Below are 22,698 nucleotides of genomic sequence, written 5' to 3' on the forward strand. Positions count from 1 at the left end.
TGTCTGGCCGAACGCTGGGTGTGTTTATGACGTCAAACCAGGAACGACAAGCACTGAACTGATCGCAGATGCCGAGTAAGGTTGAAGCTACTCAGAAACTGCTAAGAGGTGTGTAATCGCAATTTTGAGAATCTTTCGTTCGCAATTTTAAGATGCTATGATTCACTCCCAGTAGGCGGCGGCTTAGCGTGAGTAAATCTGCTAAAAGCAGCTTGCGAGCGAACAACTCGGAATGAGGGCCAACATATGCTCTTATATGTGTAATCTATAAAGACAGAGACACAAAAATCGAGGAGTACATTAGCTCTTGTCTTTAAATCTTTATTCACTCATTTATTTTCAGTTCCATAATAAATTTTAATATTTCGCTTGAACACATATAATAAAGGATATCTGCAATCCAGAAATAAGAATTAAACATATACATTTCTCTACTGACATGACATATGGGCATTAAAGCCAGTACTTCATATTAATACTGGGGACATTTATTTTAGAATATTAATAAAGCTTACATTTTAACTTGTTGGTTGCGGATTGTGTGCACCCAAATAGTAATTAGCTTCGTTCTCCCCTATCTTTGGAGAATTTTTGTGATATTATGGTTTAAGCTAGTTGCACCATTAGAACCTTGGGGGTCATTCCGAGTTGTTCGCTCGCAAGTGGATTTTAGCAGATTTGCTCATGCTAAGCCGCCACCTACTGGGAGTGAATCTTAGCATCTTAAAATTGCGAACGATGTATTCGCAATATTGCGATTACACACCTCGTAGCAGTTTCTGAGTAGCTCCAGACTTACTCGGCATCTGCGATCAGTTCAGTGCTTGTCGTTCCTGGTTTGACGTCACAAACACACCCAGCGTTCGCCCAGACACTCCCCCGTTTCTCCGGCCACTCCTGCGTTTTTTCCGGAAACGGTAGCGTTTTTTCCCACACGCCCATAAAACGGCCTGTTTCCGCCCAGTAACACCCATTTCCTGTCAATCACATTACCATCGCCAGAACGATGAAAATGCCGTGAGTAAAATTCCTAAGTGCATAGCAAATTTACTTGGCGCAGTCGCACTGCGGACATTGCGCATGCGCATTAAGCGGAAAATCGCTGCGATGCAAAGATTTTTACCGAGCGAACAACTCGGAATGACCCCCCTTATTCATCCCATTTCTTATCTAGTTCCACATTTATCCATAAATACAAGATAACTTGATATCAAGATAAGGTACCCCCAACATTGACATATATATGTGATAAGCATGGTGCGGGTTACCCTCCAAATAACGTTTTTGGAACTGTATATAATAAATGTGATGCCTATGTAATAAATTCCAAATGCAATTTCACCATTTGCAAATTCTTATGTTAATGATCATCTCTTGGTAATAAAAACATGTTTTAAATTTAAATTCTTCTTGTTGTAGTTTGTGTGTCTAATATTACTAATAAAACTTACCACACACTAGCAGCTGAGATACTGAGACAGATCACAGGGGACAGGCAAGCTGTATTCTCTACTGCCAGGGGTCCCACAAGGTTTTGCTGAGAGTCGACAGCAGATGCTGAGGAGCTCAGATTGAAGTCATACTAGTGATGCAGCAGATCACTGTCCTTGCCCAGAAATTCAATGGTGGTCCCCTGGCTGCAGTGAAGAATTCAAAGAATGAGGAGATTTGATTTATAATGCAGGGCAGCAGGAGATTAGCTCTTCAAATTGGACTCTCCTGCAGGATCCAGGAGGGTAGGCAACTATGAAATATGGTGATACAGGATAGGAAGGATCTGTCTGTGGATAACTGCTTCCCCTTCTGGGATGTTTCCAATAACATTGTAACAGCAGGTTGTTAGCAGGACAGGTCTCTGGTTTACATTCTTATTTGAAGTCACTAGTGGGGTTCTGAGTATTTGTGTAGGTGTGTGTGTGTAAAGGGCTCCCTCAGGGATGGGATGAGGTCTGGCAGTAACGCTGACAGAAATCCTTTGGACCACGGCAGTGGTACTTTCCGGAAAGTGTCGCTGTTCAGAAACAGAACTTGTGGCTGAGGCCCTGGATGGTTTCAAAACCCGGACTCTCAGCAGGATCTGACGGACTTCTTCCCCCAGGATCAGCATACACTGTTTCCATTGCCCCTAGGGCACAGATTCCCAAATGCGGCCCTCAAGGCACCCCAACGGTCCAGGTTTTAAATGTATCCATGCTTGGCCACAGGTGACTTAATTAGCACCTCAGTCAATTTGATTTAACCATCTGCACTGAGCCATGGATATACCTAAATCGAGGACTGTTGGGGTGCCTTGAGGACCATGTTTGGGAACCTCTGCCCTAGGGGGTTACACCACTGGGATACATTATTACTAATGCTGTTTTTCACTCTAAGGGGCCTATTCATTAATGTGAATGGTCTGTTACACATGCAGAAACAGTAATTGTTTTAAGTAACGTGCAAATTCATCATTGTGGCCGCCGCATAGTCATCATAAAGAACTGCTGAAAGTTATTGGAGTTTGATTGCAATAACTAATGTCATCTTCAGATGAAGCTACAGTACTTCCCAGAGCCACACTCCTTCCTATTGGAAGGAAGCCCAGAGTCAGAAGAGGGATCCGATCATATCCCTCAGTCTCTTCTGTCCCTCTCTGTGCATATGAGCCAACTCAGTTGAGGTTTAGTTGTTAGCATAAACATTTTTCAGAGCACAGAGTACTTTATTGTCCATCTCCACAACTCACGTTAAGTTGAATACTTAGTTAATGGGGGGGCCCATGGGGCTTGATAATGAATAAGCTCCTCAAGCATAAAAGAGAAAAGTTTACTATAATATCCTTTATGATAGAGTTTTCATCCTAGACATTTGGAGTGTTAACTTTTTGAAAAAATTACAGTATGTTCCGTAACATGTTTTGTTTTGTATGCCGTATTCTGTAACACCCTTTTAACTTGTGTTATAGGAAAAGTTTATCAATAAAAATACATATTTGACCCAAAGTTAAATGAATTGAAAACAGTTTTTTGTTTTTTTTCACAATTTATGTCGGAGAGAGCGCGGCAGATTCTTTCCCAGAAATTCCTGGATATGTCTCCAGCTGACTTCCTGTGCTTTGCAGTGATCCTGGATCTCCCCTCCCCACACCGACGGAGTTGCAAACTTAAAACATAGTGACACAGGGCAGAAGGGAGATCCAGGGGGCTCTAGAAGATGCCCTGTACCTGGGTAACTCTGCAAATACACATCTTTCTTGTTATACTTTTCTGCCCTGGCTACCGCTTGCTTAGCATATAATAAGCTGTTCTGGCCCTGGTCATCTTCTCCCACCAAGAAGAGGATGGGACCTCTGGCCTTCTCCAGGGGAAGTACAGAGTCCTGGTATTCTGGCTTTGTTGTATCTTGGTTGACACGGGAAAAATCATAGGCCCCAGAGTAGGTGATCAGAAGTTTTTCCGTTTGATGAGGAATTTCTCTCAGTACAAGATCGCCATAGCTGAGCGTGCTGCCATGCATAGCATTGGTTCCATTAATACAGACTGCGGCAGCGACCTGGGGAAAATAAGACGCCATAGCCAGAGCTATCTCTGCCCCTTTGCTCACACCAACGACTCCGATTCCTTCTCCGAACACCTGAAACCAATAAAACTCAGTAAGAAGAGTGGTTGACCACGCTGTGAATATATGCGCTACATCTCATACACTATAGCACTGGTTTGACACTACTGCAATTTGGACCTGATGGTAATTTGTAATAAATGCAAAAAGAGGCAAGTAACTTGTGTCTGGAACAAATCATGTTGCAATGCAAAAGAAGCAAATACATTTGTATTTTCTGTGCAGGGTAAATACTGGATGCTTTTGCATGTAGTCCACAAATGTCTGACAGCTTTATTGTAATGTGGGCCATACATCATACAGTGTGCGGGAGCAAACGATCATCAACCATTTGCTCCCACATGGTTGAAAAACTGCCAAAAACAGTCTGTCCACCTAGCAGCCGGCACTGTTTACCACTGCTCCCAAGGCTTACCACTGTTTGGGGGGATCCTCCTACTGGCTGGCTCAGCTTCCTAGTGAGGTGTAGTAGTTATCTTCCTCATCATCATTTTGCACTAATGATACCCATCCCTGTCCTCTATTTTTTCTCTCTCTACTTCTGACCTTTTTTTTTCAGTTTGCTCTTACACTTCTTTTCTTCATTCCTTTTTTTATGCTCTTCCATCTTTACTTATCATAGATTTTTATTCTACTGCTCCTATCACTCATTGGACCCGATTCAGTAAGGATTGCAAATTTTGCTAAGTAGCTTTGGATCACATGCTGGGGGCCTCCCATCGCAAGGCAGCTCAGCATGCTAACAGCTGCCCTCCCCTTGACTACGCTGAGATTGCAGTCGCACCACAACTTCAGCGTGATCGCTATAATTAAGGAAGCCTCCAGCCGGCGTAACCTGGCTGCACCGGTAGGAGGCCCGCCGCCATATTTTTGATTGCGGCGGCTGCGTGTGACGTCACGCAGCCACTCCGATCACGCCCCCATCACACCCCTCATTTGCGCTGGCATGCCCCCGTTTCTAAGCCAAGCCCCCGTAATGCTCTGTTTCCGCCTCGGAAATACACCGTGAACGCCTCTGCCTGATTTACAGGCAGAGGCATTCGCATTTTCTGCCGGTGCCTGCATAAAATGCGTGCACCTGCACAGGATGGGCCCTGCGCATGCGCCCGCATCCTTTTTTGCATATTTTTGCGGTTGGATCGCGTATTGCGATTCAACCTGAATCGGGCCCATTGTCTTTACACTCTACCGCCCATGCCTCTAGTCATTCTTTCTCATTTCCACTCCTACATCTCCGAGGGTTTCTTTTTTGCTTTACCTCTGCCTTGTTGTCCTTTTCCTCTACCCTTTCTTCTGTTACTCTACACGGTCCCTTCCCCGACTTGTACTTTCACTCTATCTCCTCCTCTTTTTCTCCCAAACCATTTTCCTATCGGGTTAGAGTCCAGTCTGAATTACTGTGTAATGCTGGATCAGGTTGCAGAGCTTTTGATAGTTTCCACTTTGCTTGATATGACACAAGATTTGGGATCAGCTATTGTTTTACATAGTGACACCTTGTTCCGGCTTTCATGTTACTACAAGCATCTCACGGTTTGCACATTAAGAAAATGCATAAATGACATTATAACAATTAATTTTAAACAATTAAAGAACTTATTTTAACACGTAGTACAGAATAAAGTCAGACTAGCTCCTCCCAGATTTTTATCACAATGAATAGCAATCTCTGCAGGTCATTATTAATTAGAGGATATTTATTTGAACACTTACCTCTGGGCGCCTACTCAGTAATTCAGCCGCTTCTTCAAAATATGTCAGATCCACATGGTCTAAAGTTTTTGGGAGATCATCATAGGCAAGGTAAGCCAAGGCAAGGGATGCAAACCCGCGCGAGGCCAGGAGGCTGCTTCGAAACTCAACAAGACCTCCACTGCCCCCGAACATGTCAATTACTCCGGGAAAGGGACCTTCACCTAAATATGGAGACACGTTCATTCTATATAGCTGAAACCATGGTTACACTGTATTTTACAGATGTTGCAAATTCCAGAACTATAAGCTAGTTATAGTTATGGCTGCCAGGGCCGTAACTAGGTGAGTGCGGAGGGGGCACCGCACATAGCGCTGCAGGGTAGGGGGCGCTGTTGGCGACACTTGTCAATTATCTGTTTTAATTACTTTCACTTGCAGCTTCCCCCCTTTTTGAAGCCCAGCATCTCCTGACCGCCTCCTACCCTGACCCCTTCTGTCACTAATACCTATTCAATATTTGGAAAAGCATGTAACCAGGTACGGGAATAAAATAATAAATCCCCGAGTTCCAGTGACCTCAGCCCATACTACTAACATTTGCAGCTGGGCCAATTTGCGGTGCAATTCTTTGATGTAGCCTGCTTCATTTATTTTCACTTACCACATGCAAATATGGTGGGATCGATGGGTGGTGAGTTCCTAACCCCCCTCCCCTGTTCCCCCAAGGCTGCAAAGACCAGGGTTCTTTAATAACTGCATGGTTAATGCAATGCAACTAGGTACTCAGGCTACCGTGGACCTGTTATGCAAGTCAATAGAGCTGCTTACATTACAGCCTAATTGCAGTACACAACAATGAGCACATACTGTATGTGGTCAGGGCTCCCATCAGAAATGATGGTGACCAGGACTGACAAAATAGGTAGGGACCCCTTCCTGAGCAGAGCTGTGGATATTGTGGGTGGAGGCATCGATTGGTGCATAAACTTAAAGGAATAAAAAGGGATTCCGCGCTATAGTATGTAAAGCAGCTCAGGTAAAATCAGTTATGTCAATAAAAATGAGCGCTGTGGGAACATGGGTGGTCATTCCGAGTTGTTCGCTCTGTATTTTTTTTCGCATCGCAGCGATTTTCCGCTTATTGCGCATGCGCAATGTTCGCACTGCGACTGCGCCAAGTAAATTTGCTATGCAGTTAGGAATATTACTCACGGCATTACAAGGTTTTTTCTTCGTTCTGGTGATCGTAATGTGATTGACAGGAAGTGGGTGTTTCTGGGCGGAAACTGGTCGTTTTATGGGCGTGTGTGAAAAAACGCTACCGTTTCTGGGAAAAACGCGGGAGTGGCTGGAGAAACGGAGGAGTGTCTGGGCGAACGCTGGGTGTGTTTGTGACGTCAAACCAGGAACGACAAGCACTGAACTGATCGCACTGGCAGAGTAAGTCTCGATTTACTCAGAAACTGCACAGAGAAGTCTTTTCGCAATATTGCGAATCTTTCGTTCGCAATTTTACTATGCTAAGATTCACTCCCAGTAGGCGGCGGCTTAGCGTGTGCAAAGCTGCTAAAAGCAGCTTGCGATCGAACAACTCGGAATGAGGGCCCTGGTAAGTAATGGTGTGTCCGTGTTTTTACACTGCGCATGCGTGTATACTACAATAAACAAATAAAATAAACAATAAAAATAAAAGATATTGAACATAAACAAGCAATTGTAATGCTTAAAGCAGTGGCATTTCTAGAGAGGACGCCCGTGTGCAGGATCCGTCTGGGCCCCCTCCTCTCTAGCCGGCAGCACTGTACGGCTCTGGGCACTAGGGTCCCTAGGCAGGAGCTGTGAAGTTCCCCTCGCAGAGTGGGGGTCACAGTTGGCGGCCATGTGTCCAGTGCAGGGTCCCCCGGTTGTCAGCGGCAAAGTGTGCCCCAGTTCTGAAAGCCAGGTGGCTGCCATGGAAACTGCCAGCCCCCTGGTTGATGAGCTGGAGGAGGTAGGGCAGACATCGACTGGAGCCGGAGTCAGAGAGCCAGGTCTCCCTAACAGTGATGGTGTGGAGCTGCCAGCTGCGGACTGGCTGCAGAAGTGACAGACAGGCAGCGACTGACAGGAGCTACGCTGGTCAGGTGAGAAAGTTTTCCTTGCACGCCAAACCCCACAGCTGAGGGAGGAATAGGGGGAGAGAGCAGCCACTGACCACCAATAGGGGTTCAGGAGCTCGGAGTCAGGGGAATGGCCATCTTTCATTTTTAGAGCTGAGCAATGTACAGTATTATGGGGGTCATTCCGAGTTGATCGCACGCTGCAACTTTTTGCAGCCCATGCGATCATATAGTCCACGCCTATGAGGGAGTGCATTTTAACTGTGCAAGTGTGTGAATGCTTGTGCAGGGGAGCTGTACAAAAACATTTTGTGCAGTTTCTGAGTAGCTATGGACTTACTCAGCCGTTGCGATCACTTCAGCCTGTCAGGTCCCAGAACTGACGTCAGACACCCGCTCTGCAAACGCCTGGACACGCCTGCGTTTTCCTCTCCACTCCCAGAAACCGGTCAGTTGCCACCCCGGAACACCTTCTTGCTGTCAGTCACCTTGGGATCGCCGCTGCGATCGAAATCTTCGTTAGAACATTTGCTGCCTGGCGTTCCCAGTCACCAGGCAGCGACGAGCCTGCGCATTCCGGACCTGATCGGGTCGGACTGACCCCCAAAGACAGAGCTGTAACGGAGCACGCTACATCAGGCACAGGAATGGTAACTTATGGGAGAGGAACAAAACCACTGCAGCCGCCAATACACCCTTGCTCAGTATGATTGGCTGGTACATTATCACTCAAGTTATACATAGATGGCTACTAGTACCTCTTTATTAGCTCAGTCAGAATATCGGAACCATTCGTATCCCTTTCCAGCCTGTCTCCTTAGAAACTGCAGTCTCTCATATTCCTGGAGGATGAAGGTAGTTTCCTCCAATAGATGTCAGTGGCTGGTTTTATAACTCTCCGCAGCATCATCGGGGTATTTTTCATAAAACAATATCCCGCTGCGCATGCGCTGCCACCTGTCACTACCGGCCGCCGCAATCCACCCCCCTAGTCACTACTACCCCCGCACCGCAACCCCCCTCCCCTCCCCCGGATTTATACGTACCACTCCCTGGAGCCGGTTGGCCGCTGCTCCAGGAGGCTTTTGGGTGCCGGTTCCTGCTGCTGTGCTGTGACCTCCGGTGCTGTAAAGTGAACTGCCACTTTGCAGCATCACTTTACTGCATGGGGGTCACAGTGCAGCACATGGAGGACCCGGTGCCTGGCCGCGCTCACCGGAGCACCGATCACTGGCTCCTAGGACTGGTAAGTATTTTTTTTTTAAAGGTGATCAGCTTGTGTGTCCATTGGACCCGGCCAGTGTGATACTGGCCGGGTCCCGCACAGCTTTCTCTGCCAGGGGGCCGAGAGGGCTGGGCAAATGGCTGCCCTGTGATTTCACCAGCCCGAGCTGGCATAATTGTCACAGGGCACACTACAGTGTTTTTTAAAAATTTTATTTAGTAAATTCGGCCACATCACATTTCCCATTATAAGTATGGATAAATAAGTATGGGGAATGCGATGTGGGTTACTAAAAAATGAGAATTAAAGAGTTTGGAAACTGCTCCAAATGCCCTTTAGTACATTAGAGTGATACATGAAAAGGGTGTGAAATCACCCTTTTTCACATTGTGTTAGTAAAAATAATGTTAATAAATACTGGCCCCTAAATCCCAGGTATCACACTTTCTTAAAGTCCTTCTTCTGTACTCATCTATATAATTAATATAACCAGATTATTGTGTCTCTTGCTGCTTTATGTCCTGCTGCCACTACTGCAATGACGCTGTGACTTTAGGCTATTAGCCCCCACTACTGCATAAATTATAGCTCCTGAGGCCAAAATTTGTTAGCAGTTAGACGAAACCATGGGGATAATTCAGATCTGATCGCAGCAGCAAATTTGTTAGCAGTTGGGGAAAACCATGTGCACTGCAGGTGGGGTAGATGTAACATGTACAGAGAGAGTTAGATTTGGGTGGGTTATATTGTCTCTGTGCAGGGTAAATACTGGCTGCTTTATTGTTACACTGCAATTTAGATTTCAGTTTGAACACACCCCACCCAAATCTAACTCTCTCAGCACATGTTATATCTGCACCCCCCCCCCCCCCCCTCCTTCCTGCAGTGCACATGGTCCCTCATTCCGAGTTGTTCGCTCGCTAGATACTTTTTGCAGCATTGCACACACTAGGCTGCCGCCCTCTGGGAGTGTATCTTAGCATAGCAGAATTGCTAACGAAAGATTATTTCCTTGCAGTTTTTGAGTAGCTCCAGACCTACTCCTAGATTGCGATCAGCTCAGTCCGTTTAGTTCCTGGTTTGACGTCACAAACACGCCCTGTGTTCGGCCAGCCACTCCTCCGTTTCGCCAGCCACTGCTGCGTTTTTACCTGGCACGCCTGCGTTTTTTAGCACACTCACGGAAAACGGACAGTTTCCGCCCAGAAACACCCACTTCCTGTCAATCACACTACGATCAGCAGAGCGATTAAAAAGCTTTGTTCGCCCGTGAGTAAAATAGCATAGTTTTGTGTAAAATTGCCTAGCGCGTGCGCCCTGCTGTGCATACGCATGCGCAGAACTGCCGGATTTTAGCCTATTAGCAATTCTGCTAAAAGTAGCAGCGAGCGAACAACTCGGAATGACCACCATGGTTTTGCCAACTGCTAACAAATTTGCTGCTGTGATCAACTCTGAATTCTATGTGCACTGCAGGTGGGGCAGATATAACATTTGCAGAGAGAGTTAGATATGGGTGGGGTGTGTTCAAATCTAACTCTCTCTGCACATTTTACATCTGCCCCACCTGCAGTGCACATGGAGGGGTCATTCAGACCTGATCGCACACTAGTTTTTTTCGTTGCGCTGCAATCAGGTCAGAACTGCGCATGCGCATGCATCTCATTGCGCAGGCGCATCATACGGGTGCAAAGCGGATCATTGCTGAGTGATGGATTTAACGAATCCATTTGCACTGCCAATCGCAAAAAGATTGACAGGAAGAAGGGTGTTTGTGGGTGTCAACTGACCGTTTTCTGGGTGTGTTTGGAAAAACGCAGGCGTGTCCAAGCGTTTGCAGGCCAGGTGTTTGACGTCAGTTCCGGCCCCGGACAGGCTGAAGTGATCGCAGCAGCTGAGAAAGTTCTGAGCTAAAATACACTCCTCTATGGGGGGCGAGTATCTGATCGCAGCGTTGCAAAAAATAGCTAGCGAGCAATCATGTCTGAATGACCCCCATGGTTTTGCCCAACTGTTAACATATTTGCTGCTGCAATCAGATCTGAATTACCCCCTTGTGTCCTTGTGTGCCTGTTGCTGTTAGAAGCAGCTAATGTTTTGCTCCTAAAGCTGTGCAGGCTGTGTGGTGTAAGTAGAAAGGTATTTATAGACCTACAGTATGCCGTCTTCATCAGTCGGTTCCTGATGACTGTCCAATAGTGCTCTTTGGCTCCGCCCACAGTTCCACTCATTGGTGCGCAGTGAAGTCTATGGTCTCATCCCAAACTTTAGTGCTTACAGTGGTCCGACTATGCGGCTTGACTGGCCGCCTAACTGACCAATGCTGCTGCAAAGATACTGCCACCAGCTCCTCCCACTGTCTCTGACAGGCACTGGGATCGTGACTTTGGGTAGCACTTGGCAGACCTCCGATGACTGGTGACCACACCCCTGGCTCTGCCGCCACTGACCCGGTCTGACAAGCGGCTCTCGATCCTTATTCAGGTTTGTAAGCAAACCAAAAAAGTTAGCAATTGGGCAAAACCATGCTGCACTGCAGGTGGAGCAGATGTAACACGTGCAGAGAGAGTTAGATTTGGGTGGGGTGTGTTCAAACTGAAATATAAATTGCAGTGTAAAAATAAAGCAGCCAGTATTTACCCTGCACAGAAACAATATAACCCACCCAAACTTACATCTCTCTGCACATGTTACATCTGCCCCACCTGCAGTGCACATGGTTTTGCCCAATTGCTTACGTTTTTGGTTTGGTAACAAACCTGAACAACCCCCTATAGCTGGATAGCCCTTGCGCTCCTTCCTCTCCCTTGCCGCTGCTATATTATATTCACAGCTCAGCTCTTTTGCAGCAAGGCAGGGAGAGAGAAGTACCTCTATCTGACGTGTTCCCAGCAATCCCCTAACGGCGCTGCAGTCCCCTTTTATATTCCAGCACCTCTGCCCTCGCGACCAGATCTTCCCGCATGACAGTTTTTTACAGGTGTCGCCGCGTGCCTGTCCTCAATACACCACATAATCACAGGCACTCATCTCTAGTATACTGTGCCTCCTTGTTACTCACGATGAGTGTTCCTCCCCTGTATATACCAATATAACACTGCATTGTTCCAGTTGTCCTGTTACATAAAACCTATTTAATATAGATTTTACCTCATAAATAACCTTTTTGTTGCCAGTTCTGCCTGCCCTTGACTTGTTCCTGGATAACATTTTTGTCTGTCAGCAGAACTGACCCATGTTTAACTGTTACAGCCTGTTTGCTGCAAGCCCCGATCCACTCTTAGTTACAGTAATTGCTACTCTGCCAGCTGTGACCCAGCACGGTCTAATCACTCCTATTGGCCTGCTGCCTGCCCTGATCCCACATTGCTGATTAGTATAGTCTGTTTACTGCCAGCCCTGACCCAGGATTGTAGTATCTAAATAGTTGTCTGCTGCCAGTCCTGGCCTTATTTATAGTAAAATCTTGTATGTTTTGTATGATCAGTTCATCACCTGATCATACAAAACATCTGTGTGAAGGGACTGGGATAGGAGGAGTGGTATGCTGAAGACACTGAGAAGCTTTACATTGACCCTGCTTTAGGGGAGACTACAGCTACCATGATGTATTGAGAGGAATGAATGGCACATTGCACATCACTTGACAGTTTCTAGCAGCAGAGTCTGGTGAACGAGAGAGAGAAGGAACAAGAGGGGGTCATTCCAAGTTGTTCATAGCTGTGCTAAATTTAGCACAGCTATGATCATTCAGACTGACATGCGGGGGGACGCCCAGCACAAGGATAGTCTGCCCCGCATGTCAGTGCCGCCCCCCCGCGCAGAAGTGCAAAGGCATCGCACAGCGGCGCTGCCTTTCCACTTCAAGAGTAGCTCCTGACCAGCACAGCTTTAGCGTGCTGGCCGGGAGCTACTCTTCGCTCCCTGTCACGCAGCTGCCGCGGGCCGCCCCCCAACGGTCCGGCCACGCCTGCGTTAGCCGGACCGTGCCACCTAAATGGCGGCTTAACGCCGCCGTCCAGCCCCCTCCCTCCCAATAACCGCCTCTGCCTCAGAGGCGATCGCTAGACAATGAAGGCTGGCATGCGCCGGCGCATGCGTAGTTCCAACCCAAACGCTGCGCTGCTAGAAACTGCAGCGAGCGATCGGGTCGGAATGACCCCCAATATTGCAGGAGCAGAGATGGTGGGGGTCAGGGAGAGAGAGATGGGATTTCATGGAAATAAAGGAGATGAGAGATAGAGAGAGGAGCAAGAGAGTTGGTGCCAGGGAGAAAGAAAAGGGGATGAGAGGGGAGAGAGAGAAAGCATAAGGGAGAGAGGCAGGAAGAGACAATGAGAGAGTGTGTGTCAAGGAGGGAGAGAGAATGAGAGAGAGAGGGTGTCAGAGAGAGTCAAGGAGAAAGAGAGAAGAGAGACACTGTCAGAGAGAGACACTGTCTGGGAGAGAGAGATAGTGTCATGGAGAGAAAAAGAGATAGTGTCAGGGAGGGAGAAAGAGACAGTGACAGAGGGAAGAGAGAGAGACAGTGTCAAGGAGAGAGACACTGTCATGGAGAGAGAGAGTTTCAGAATGAAGAGAGAGTGTGTGTGCCAGGGTGAGAGAGTGTGTGTCAGGGAGTGAAAGTGTAAGGTAGATAAAGACACTGTCAGGGGGAGATAGGGAGAGAGAGACAGTGTCAGGGGAAGAAAGAGGGAGAGAGACAGAACGAGAGAGAGAGATGGGTGTCAGAGAGGGAGAGAGAGTGTCAGTGAGAGGGAGAGATACAGCATTAAGGGGAGATGGAGACAGTGTCAGGGAGAGAGAGTGAGAGAGACAGTGTCAGTGGGAGAGAGGGAGAGAGAAAGTGGAAGGAAGAGAGAGAGACAGTGGCCCTCATTCCGAGTTGATCGGTCGCAAGGCGAATTTAGCAGAGTTACACACGCTAAGCCGCCGCCTACTGGGAGTGAATCTTAGCTTCTTAAAATTGCGACCGATGTATTCGCAATAATGCGATTACTAACTACTTAGCAGTTTCAGAGTAGCTCCAGACTTACTCTGCCTGTGCGATCATTTCAGTGCTTGTCGTTCCTGGTTGACGTCACAAACACACCCAGCGTTCGCCCAGGCACTCCCACCGTTTCTCCGGCCACTCCTGCGTTTTTTCCGGAAACGGTAGCGTTTTCAGCCACACGCCCCTGAAACGCCGTGTTTCCGCCCAGTAACACCCATTTCCTGTCAATCACATTACGATCGCCGGAGCGAAGAAAAAGCCGTGAGTAAAAATACTTTCTTCATAGTAAAGTTACTTGGCGCAGTCGCAGTGCGAACATTGCGCATGCGTACTAAGCGGATTTTCACTGCGATGCGATGAAAAATACCGAGCGAACAACTCGGAATGAGGGCCAGTGTCAGGGAGAGAGAGAGAGAGGGAGGGGGAGAGACGGTGCCAGGGAGAAAGACAGTGTCAAGGAGAGAGAGAGCCCCCCTCTCTCTCTCCTTGACACTGTCTTTCTCCCTGGCACCGTCAGAGAGACAGTTTCAGGAAGACAGAGTTAGGTTTGTAAGGTTGGTTTTCCACCAACATTCCAATAGTGTTGACTTTTGTACACCCCTCTGAAAGTACTGTGTTTGCCCCTGGTCAACAGTGGAGCCTGGAAAACATTCTGCACCAGATCAGTGCATTAGACATCATTTGAGCATACAAAACATCTGTGTAAAGGGGCTGGACAGTGGGTGTTGGGTAGGGAGGCCAATCCCGGGCCGTTTTTTCAATCCCGAGATTCGGGATTGAAAAACGGTCAATCCCGGGATTCCGGGATTGCAGTAGGGACCAGTGAAAGATGTAGGGAGCAGCGCTGGAGGGAGGGTGTAGGTAGCGGTGCGGGAGGTATGGAGAGGGTAGGTAGCGGTGCGGGAGGTAGGGAGGGGGTAGGCATAGGCGTGCGCAGACACTGACAGGCGGGTGCCGCTCCGGACTCCCCCCCCCCCCCCTCCACGGCATTATAGTGTTCTCTCACCTCCCCTGTCCTGGATATAGACTGCTCACCTGGGCGGCCCAGGTAAGCAGTCTATGTCCAGGACAGGGGAGGTGATAGAACACTATAATGCCGTGGAGGGGGGGGGGGGGGGGGGGGGGGGAGTCCGGAGCGGCACCCGCCTGTCAGTGTCTGCGTACACCATTGGGAGTAGGCAGCGGTGCGGGAGGGTGGGTGTAGGTAGTGGTGCGGGAGGGTTGGTAGCGGCGCGGGAGGGAGGGTGGGTGTAAGTAATAACACTTACTATTAGGCGGGCGGCCGCGGCCGCCATGGACACACTGAACGCGGCGGCATTTCAAATGAAGCGTTGGCCGCCAGACAATCAGAGCTGGCGGACCGGCAGCCAATCAGAGAAGCTGCAGCAGCAGTCGCTCCTGATTGGTTGCCGCTGCTGCGGCAGCTTCCCTGATTGGCTGCCGGTCCGCCAGCTCTGATTGGCTGGCGGCCGGCGCTTCATTTGAATTGCCACTGCGTTCAGCGTGTCCATGGCTGCCGCGGCCGCCTGATAGTAAGTGTTATTACTTACACCTACCCGCCCTCCCGCGCCGCTTCCAACCCTCCCGCACATGCTCACTGTAATCCCTTGAATCCCGGGATTGGAGGCCTCCCTAGTGTTGGGGATAGGAGGAGTGGTATGCTGAAGGACACTGAGAAACCTTGCATTGGCCGTGCTTTAGGGGAGACAACAGCTACCATAATAGATTGGGAGGAAGGGGGAGGAATTATTGGCAAATTTCACATCACCTGGCAGTTTCTAGCAGCGGAGTCTGGAGATAGAGAGAGAGTGTGTGTGTGTGTGTGGGGGGGGGGGGGTTAATGGAAATAGAGGGGATGAGATAAAGAGAGAGGAGCAAGAGAGAGGGTGTCAGGGAGCAAGAAAAATAGGATTTTGGTACTTACCAGGTAAATCCTTTTCTTTGACTCCATAGGGGGCACTGGAGTACTCTAGGGATATGGACGGTTCCACAGGAACTAGGCACTGAATAGTTAAACTTTGACTATACCTCCCCTCCATATTCCAGAGTACCTCAGTGTTTTTTTACTGAGCCGAACTGGAGCTATAGAGGTTGACAATGGAGAAATACATATAACCAAAAACGGACAACAATAAAGTTGACACAAACGAAACTGACAACTAACAGTTGACACCAACCCGATAGAATTTCTAATTTGAAACAGTCGGTAAGAGTGTGTTACCATAAAATTCCCTGCACTTACCACAACCAGGTAAACAACTGCTCTGGGTGGGCGTCCAGTGCCCCCTATGGATTCAAAGAAAAGGATTTACCTGGTAAGTACCAAAATCCTATTTTCTTTTTCATCCACTAGGGGTCACTGGAGTACTCTAGGGACGTACCAAAGTTTCCCCCCTGGTCGGGAGAGCTGTTTGGCACCTGTAACACTAGACGGCCAAAGCTATATGCTGATGCCGCAAAAGTATCAAACCTGTAAAAGCGCACAAACGTGCACTGAAGACCATGTAGCCGCACTGCAAAGCTGTGTCGTAGAACTCCACGACCAGCTGCCCATGACATTCCCGGAGAACGTGTGGAATAAGCTGTTACTGATGTAGGCGGCTGTAACCTAACATGAAGGTAAGCCTGACGTATGGTCAGTTTTATCCATCTGGATAAGGTCTGCTTAGAAGGTGGCCAACCCATCTTGGGCGCATCATAGAGAATAACAACGTATCCGTCTTAGGAACTGTAGACGTTCGGAATACATAAACTCGTAATGTGCGTACCACAACCAAAATTCCAGAATCTCCTGTTAACACAGGAACTACTATTGGATGATTGATGTGAAAAGAGGACCCTACTTTTGGCAGGAAAGCGGGATTCGTCTAAAATTCCGTTCTGTCATTATGAAACACTATATACGGTGGCTTGCATGACAAGGCACCCAAAACTGAAACCCGCCCTGCCGAAGCTAAGGCTAGGAGAGAAATTGTTTCCCAAGTGAGAAACTTAATATCCACTTGTTGTAAGGGTTCGAAACAAAAAGACTATAAGAAATTTAAACCCAGATTCAAGTCCCATGGCGCAGTAAGTGGAGTGAAATGGAGGCTGTACTTTGAGGACACCCTGCATAAAGGTGTGTACCGACAGCAATAGAGCCAATCTTCTTTGAAAATAAATTCACGACGCAGATATCTGCACCTTTAGTGTGGATAAACGCCGACCTCCATCTAACCCCATCTGTAGACATAACAAAAGACGGGATAACTTGAAAGATGATGTCGGAAACTTCCGAACTTCACACCAACCTATATAGGCACGCCAAATTCTGTAATAATGAGCTGCCGTAACCGGCTTCCTAGCTCGTAACATGGTTGGTATAACCTATTCTGGAATGCCCTCTCTTTTTAAGAGGGCTGTCTCAACAGCCACTCCGTCAAACGCAGCCGCGCTAAATCGGAGAAAAAGAACGGACCCTGTTGTAACAGGTCCGGACGCAGTGGGAGCGGCCAAGGAACGTCCGCGAGTAGACCGCGGAGATCCGAAAACCAAGCTCTCCGAGGCCAATGAGGCGCCACTAGTATGACTGTGACGGACTCTCTTTTGATCCGTTTTAGCAACAGAGGGAGCAGCGGAAAACGGTGGAAACAGATACACGAGACTGTATGGCCACTTGATTGTGAGAGCATCCACCGCCACTGCCTTTGGATCTCTCGTTCTGGACACGTACTGGGGCGTTTGATAATTGTGACGAGATGCCATCAGGTCCACTTGCGGGTAACCCTACTTCTGGACCAGCATGTGAAACACTTCTGGATTTAATGCACATCCTGGATAAAAATCCTGGCAGCTGAGATAATCCGCCTCCCAGATGTCCACTCCCGGAATGAATACTGCCGACAAAATCACCTCGGCCCAATTGAGGACTCGAGCTACTTCCCGCATTGCCATGCGGCTTTTCGTTCCTCCTTGTTTGTTGATGTATGCGACCACCGTCGCATTGTCTGACTGCACCTGAACAGCCTGAGCCTGCAGCATGTGCACTGCTTGTCGTAGCGCATTGTAAATTGCCCAGAGTTCCAGGACATTTATAGACAGCAATCTTTCGTGATCCGCCCAGAGACCCTGGAGCTGAAAATTTTGAACTACAGCTCCCCAACCTCTGAGACTCGCGTCCGCCATGAGAATTATCCAATTCCAGGCGCCGAACCGTTTCCCTGCGGTTAGATTCTGTACTTTGAGCCATCAGAGTAGACACACCCTGGCCCTTGGAGACCACCTCACCCTGCGGTGAATCTGCAGAAGCGAGCCCGACCATTGTTTTTGGCATGCATTGCAGGCAGACACTGTACTCGTTAGGCCACAGCCAACCATTGCGAGCACATCCAGTTAAAAAGGACGTGAGTGAAGTCTTCCGAACTGAAGGGCTTCAAAAGCCGCCACCATTGTGTCTAATAGGTGAATGTACAAATGAACCGAGACTGTGCAAGGCTTGAGCACTAATTGTACCAGATGACGAATGACCTGTACTTCTGTTCGGGTAGGTAAATTCTTTGATTTACCGTATCGAGAATCATACCTAGGAATTGAAATCGTTGAGACGGAATCATTCAGGAATTCGCGTAGACAATGGTAGAAAATCAGATTTTCCCCCCCACTCGGTCTGCGATCTATTCTCGTTTGGAACGTAGCCAAAGTGGACGTTGTGCGCCACTAGCGAAGCTGAGACGCAAGAACCAACTGCCAACTTCACAGAAGCTGTAGGTAGCAAGAAGTGTAAGGTGGTCTTTATTTAGGGCAAACCTGAACTGGAGCACCCTGCCACTACAGCCTTGTTACCTCAACCCCTTACCAAAGCAGGGCGAAGCAACAGCCCTACTGCTGTGTAGGGTACACTCCGATAGGTAGTTAAACGCCCAATAATTGCAATTGTCTCTCATTGGAAATTGTTCAGCCTTCGCTGAGAACCTGACGTACTGGCCTGGTGCTATGAGGGCTGGCGGCGAATCGACCGCAACAATCTAGCTGAAACAGTAAATTTTTCCCTCTCAGGCAGTACATGCGCCCGCATTCCCCCCAAAGAGGACCGGTAAGGGTCTGTCTGCGCAGTCGAATTTGTCCGACACACTGTGTGACCGACTCTGCAGCGAAGGTGCTTGTTTGATTATGCATTAGACTTAGTGATCATGTACCCCGACCAGTAAGTACACCACGGAAGTAATCTGTGTATAAACCTGCATTACCGTGCATGTGGTTTCCAGCAATAGTGAATCTTCCTGTAGAGACATGCTGTCAAAAACAATGAATAAATTAAATTCCTAACAACCCCCCGCTCACCCAGAGGCTGAGTGTTGTAGGGCAGCAACCTCCAGCAAAGACCCAGGAAGTAACGCAAAAAATGGTGTCCTACCATGTTTTTTTTAATTATTTTTTATTATTATATATATATATTACACCTGTTAAACCAGGATCTGAACCAGTGTCCATGCAATCACAATGTTCACTGTGGGCGGGAAGCCTAACCACTTGGCTACAGAGCCACCTGTAAAAATAATAAGCAAAAGCTGCTGTTTAAACATCAACTCTGGTGATGAAATGGTTGCTGTAGTGACTTGCAATCCAGATGGTACCTGAACCCACAATCTCTGGTTTAGGAGGGCAGTGTCCTATCCATTAGGCCACTGGGGATCTGGGGAGGTGAGGCCTGAACTCACAATGTTTGCAGTGCTCAACAGATACTGTTTAATAAGCACTGTGTGCTGACCAATTGCGCCACTGTAGTCTTGCCAAAATAGATTTTTAATGTCAGCATATTATATATATATATCCACACACACACATATATACACATATACAACCATGTATATTCACGCATACTCAGACCTTATAAATATATATATATTTCATATATGCATACATACACACATACACATATATATTATATACCCATATACATATATCCAGATATATCCTGATTCAGAAGTATAATAATTCTTAGAAGTCTGAAACTAAATGTGACCACTCACAAGCTTAAAAACCTGAGAAGTCTGCTGCTTAACCGCAGCTTAGTTAATGGGTCCCGAATCCAGTGTGGTGTGGCTGTAGATTTAAAAACACCTACAGCACCCTGTATTCCCAGGTGGCTAACCAGGCCCAACACTGCTCAGCTTCCAAGATCAGATGAGATCGGGCGTATCCAATTGTGGTGTGGCTAAGTGAATTAAGCAAAGCTGCTGCAGGTGAGCCTGAACTCACAATGCTTGCAGTGCTCCACAGATACTGTTTTATAATCACCATGTGCTGACCAATTGTATAACACATCTTACTTTACAAGAGTGAACAAAGCCAGTATTTGGCTGACCACAGCCATGATTCAGATTTGCAGTCTTTGGGATAATATCATTATAAATAGTTATGATAAGAATAATAGTCTTTGCTGGTGTCTTACTCATTATACCGACAGACAATACAAAATACAACTTGCGCGACTCAGTAAATAGCACTAAGGTGTCTTTACAAATATATATCTGGCCAAGTGCAGTACACCTCAGCAATATGCCTGGTTCCAAATTCCCCTTAACACCCCTGCGCCTTCAATGGAGGAGAGATGTAATACAGGAAATTCTGGAAAAACAACAGGAAAAATGGTTAAATATGCAGACTTATAATTATGTAAGCAGATTTAATAAACATACTATGTTGCATTCAAACCTGCACATATATGAGCAACATGTATCCTGTTTAACAAAGACTTAATAGCCTATTGTAATACATATGCAGCGCTGCTGTATTCTAGTAAACATACTTCTTTTATCAACAAGAGTTGAATCATGAGATTTTATCCGGCGCGGCTCAGAGCGGCGGGGGACACAGCATAAACAGCGGCGCTGGAAGCGGCAGCGGGCAGCTAAAGGCAGCGGCCGGCGGCCACACACACACAGTATCCCACACAGCAGGGCGGCAGCGTGAGCTGACCGCCCCGTTCAACATATCTGGACCGTGTGGTGAGGGCAATGACGGGGCTTCTCTGTAAGCACTGTCAGCCTTTTACTGCAGGTGACCTGCACGTGGTAGTGAGGGAGCTCTTCTAGAGAGGTCCGACACCCACAGCTGCTTCAGCAGCTATCCTATCCCAGACCCTCGCCTTCTTGGAAGGGGGAAAGGGATTCCAAAAAAAAAATAATCAAAAAATTCAGTCATTGTGGATCAACTTCCACAAGCCTAGTCTCGGTGAGCATCGAAAAAACACTGAGGTACTCTGGAATATGGAGGGGAGGTATAGTCAAAGTTTAACTATTCAGTGCCTAGTTCCTGTGGAACCGTCCATATCCCTAGAGTACTCCAGTGACCCCTAGTGGATGAAAAAGAAAAAGGATGAGAGGGGAGAGGGAGGGAGGACATTTGAAATATGGCGCCAGATCATGAGCAAATCAAAGCTTGCTGTCTGGCAGCCAATTAGAATTAGAATTGAAGGGAGCAGCCCCAGTGACTGCTGAAGTGCGTGCGCTCTGAGATCTACCAAAAATACTGCGGTGAGATACTGGTAGCTCGCAGGCAAAAGGGTTGGCGGTCACTGGTCTGAGGTTATTTCTTCTCCAAGATGATCTCCCCAAGATGGGTATGAGCGCCTGTAACACTAATGGTATATGGGGGTTATTCAGAGATGGTCACAGATTTCGCTCTCGCAGCATAGTCTGTGACCATATACGAACATGCTGGGGGCTGCCAGCACAGGAGAAGGCCACCCAGCATGTGTGGCGCCGCCTCTCAATCAAATTGAGGTAGACTCCTGCCTACGCAGGGTCCCACCACCATGTTTCCTATTGCAAGAAATGAAGGTGACGTCATTGGCCTACCCCAAAAATGGCCAAGTCACACCTGCATTTTTCTGCCTTTCTCCCCCCCCCCCAATGCCGCATCGCCACCCCCAGATGCCCGTTGCCACCCGTCGCCTGTTCCTCATCAAGAGATTGCATCCTTCTGGGATACGATCTCATGGTAAAGCATCACAAACCTTAAAACGTCAGTTATTATTTACCTGGAGGAATGAATAGAGCTCCTCTGACTCGTCCTTCCCTGATGGGCACTCTCTTTACCCCAGGAGACACATACCATCTTTCCACACATGTGGTAGCAGTTGGAGGACCTTCTGGTATGGGATTAACTTCCAAATGACAGTAGAGGTCCAGGTGAACATAGAACGGACTTCCCATTACATCCCATTTTATCAGTCTTTGGTTTGGGATGGATGACTTCAGAGCCCAAAACAACCCCATTGGACAAACTCCATGGAAGTTCCCCCCAGTTGCTGGTGAATTCTCGAGGTCCACTTTGCCATCTTCATCACTAACATAGAAAGCTACGGAACTAAATCTCTTCCCTGTATCATCCTTCAGCCAAGCTCTCAGAGTGATTACCTGTTTTGGAGCAAGACCCCAAACCTGGATCTTCACTGGTTCATCCACCAGCGAGATTTCTGGGGTGACTGTGAGACCGATCATATCTAAAATGTCAAGAAATTGTAATAGATGTTAATGGGTGTTGATGGATACTGATGAGATAGACTAATATATAACATCATGTGCATGGATTCACTTGCTAATTGCTTTAATGTAAACCACTAATGGGATGTGACCAGCGCCAGTTGGACTTTCACTGATGCTACAACATTCCACGTAACCATGTCCTGCTGTGCCTAGTGTTTCAAGAACATAATCAGTTCTGCACATGTGTAGAACTGATTTCCTCCTGCTGTCTGGCACCCCAGCTGTGAGTGCGCGATTTCTGATCAATGACAATTTTGCACCCCAGAATGCTGTTCGAATGTCATTCTGGAGGTCATGTGCTGAACACAAAATTGTATTTGTGTGCAACAAGTGGAAATGAAGTTCACTTTAGATTTTCTGTGTGTGTCTCACTTTCGTGGGGTTTGGGTGTAGACCCTTATGGGATGACTTCTATGCAGGTTTCCTGGATAATTTCAAGGATCATTTTTATATTCCCAACCAAAAGGCTAAGGCCTATTTATTTATTACACTTTCAGCACACCTTTCTATGGTGTGTGTGTGTGTGTGTGTGTGTGTGTGTGTGTGTGTGTGTGTGTGTGT

At 47.5% G+C, this 22,698-nt stretch overlaps 1 protein-coding gene across 1 annotated transcript; it reads right to left on the bottom strand.

The window, feature by feature from the left end:
* Positions 1-312: 312 nt before the first annotated feature.
* LOC135055831 (acyl-coenzyme A amino acid N-acyltransferase 1-like) lies at positions 313-22,092 on the bottom strand. Its single transcript, XM_063960343.1, has 3 exons — positions 21,630-22,092; positions 5,311-5,513; positions 313-3,612 (listed from the first exon to the last, which is right to left on the bottom strand). The coding sequence occupies exons 1-3, from the start codon at positions 22,090-22,092 to the stop codon at positions 3,016-3,018; spliced, it is 1,263 nt and encodes a 420-aa protein (XP_063816413.1). The 3' UTR covers positions 313-3,015.
* Positions 22,093-22,698: the final 606 nt, after the last annotated feature.

Source organism: Pseudophryne corroboree, chromosome 1 (assembly GCF_028390025.1).
Source record: "Pseudophryne corroboree isolate aPseCor3 chromosome 1, aPseCor3.hap2, whole genome shotgun sequence".
NCBI lineage: Eukaryota > Metazoa > Chordata > Amphibia > Anura > Myobatrachidae > Pseudophryne > Pseudophryne corroboree.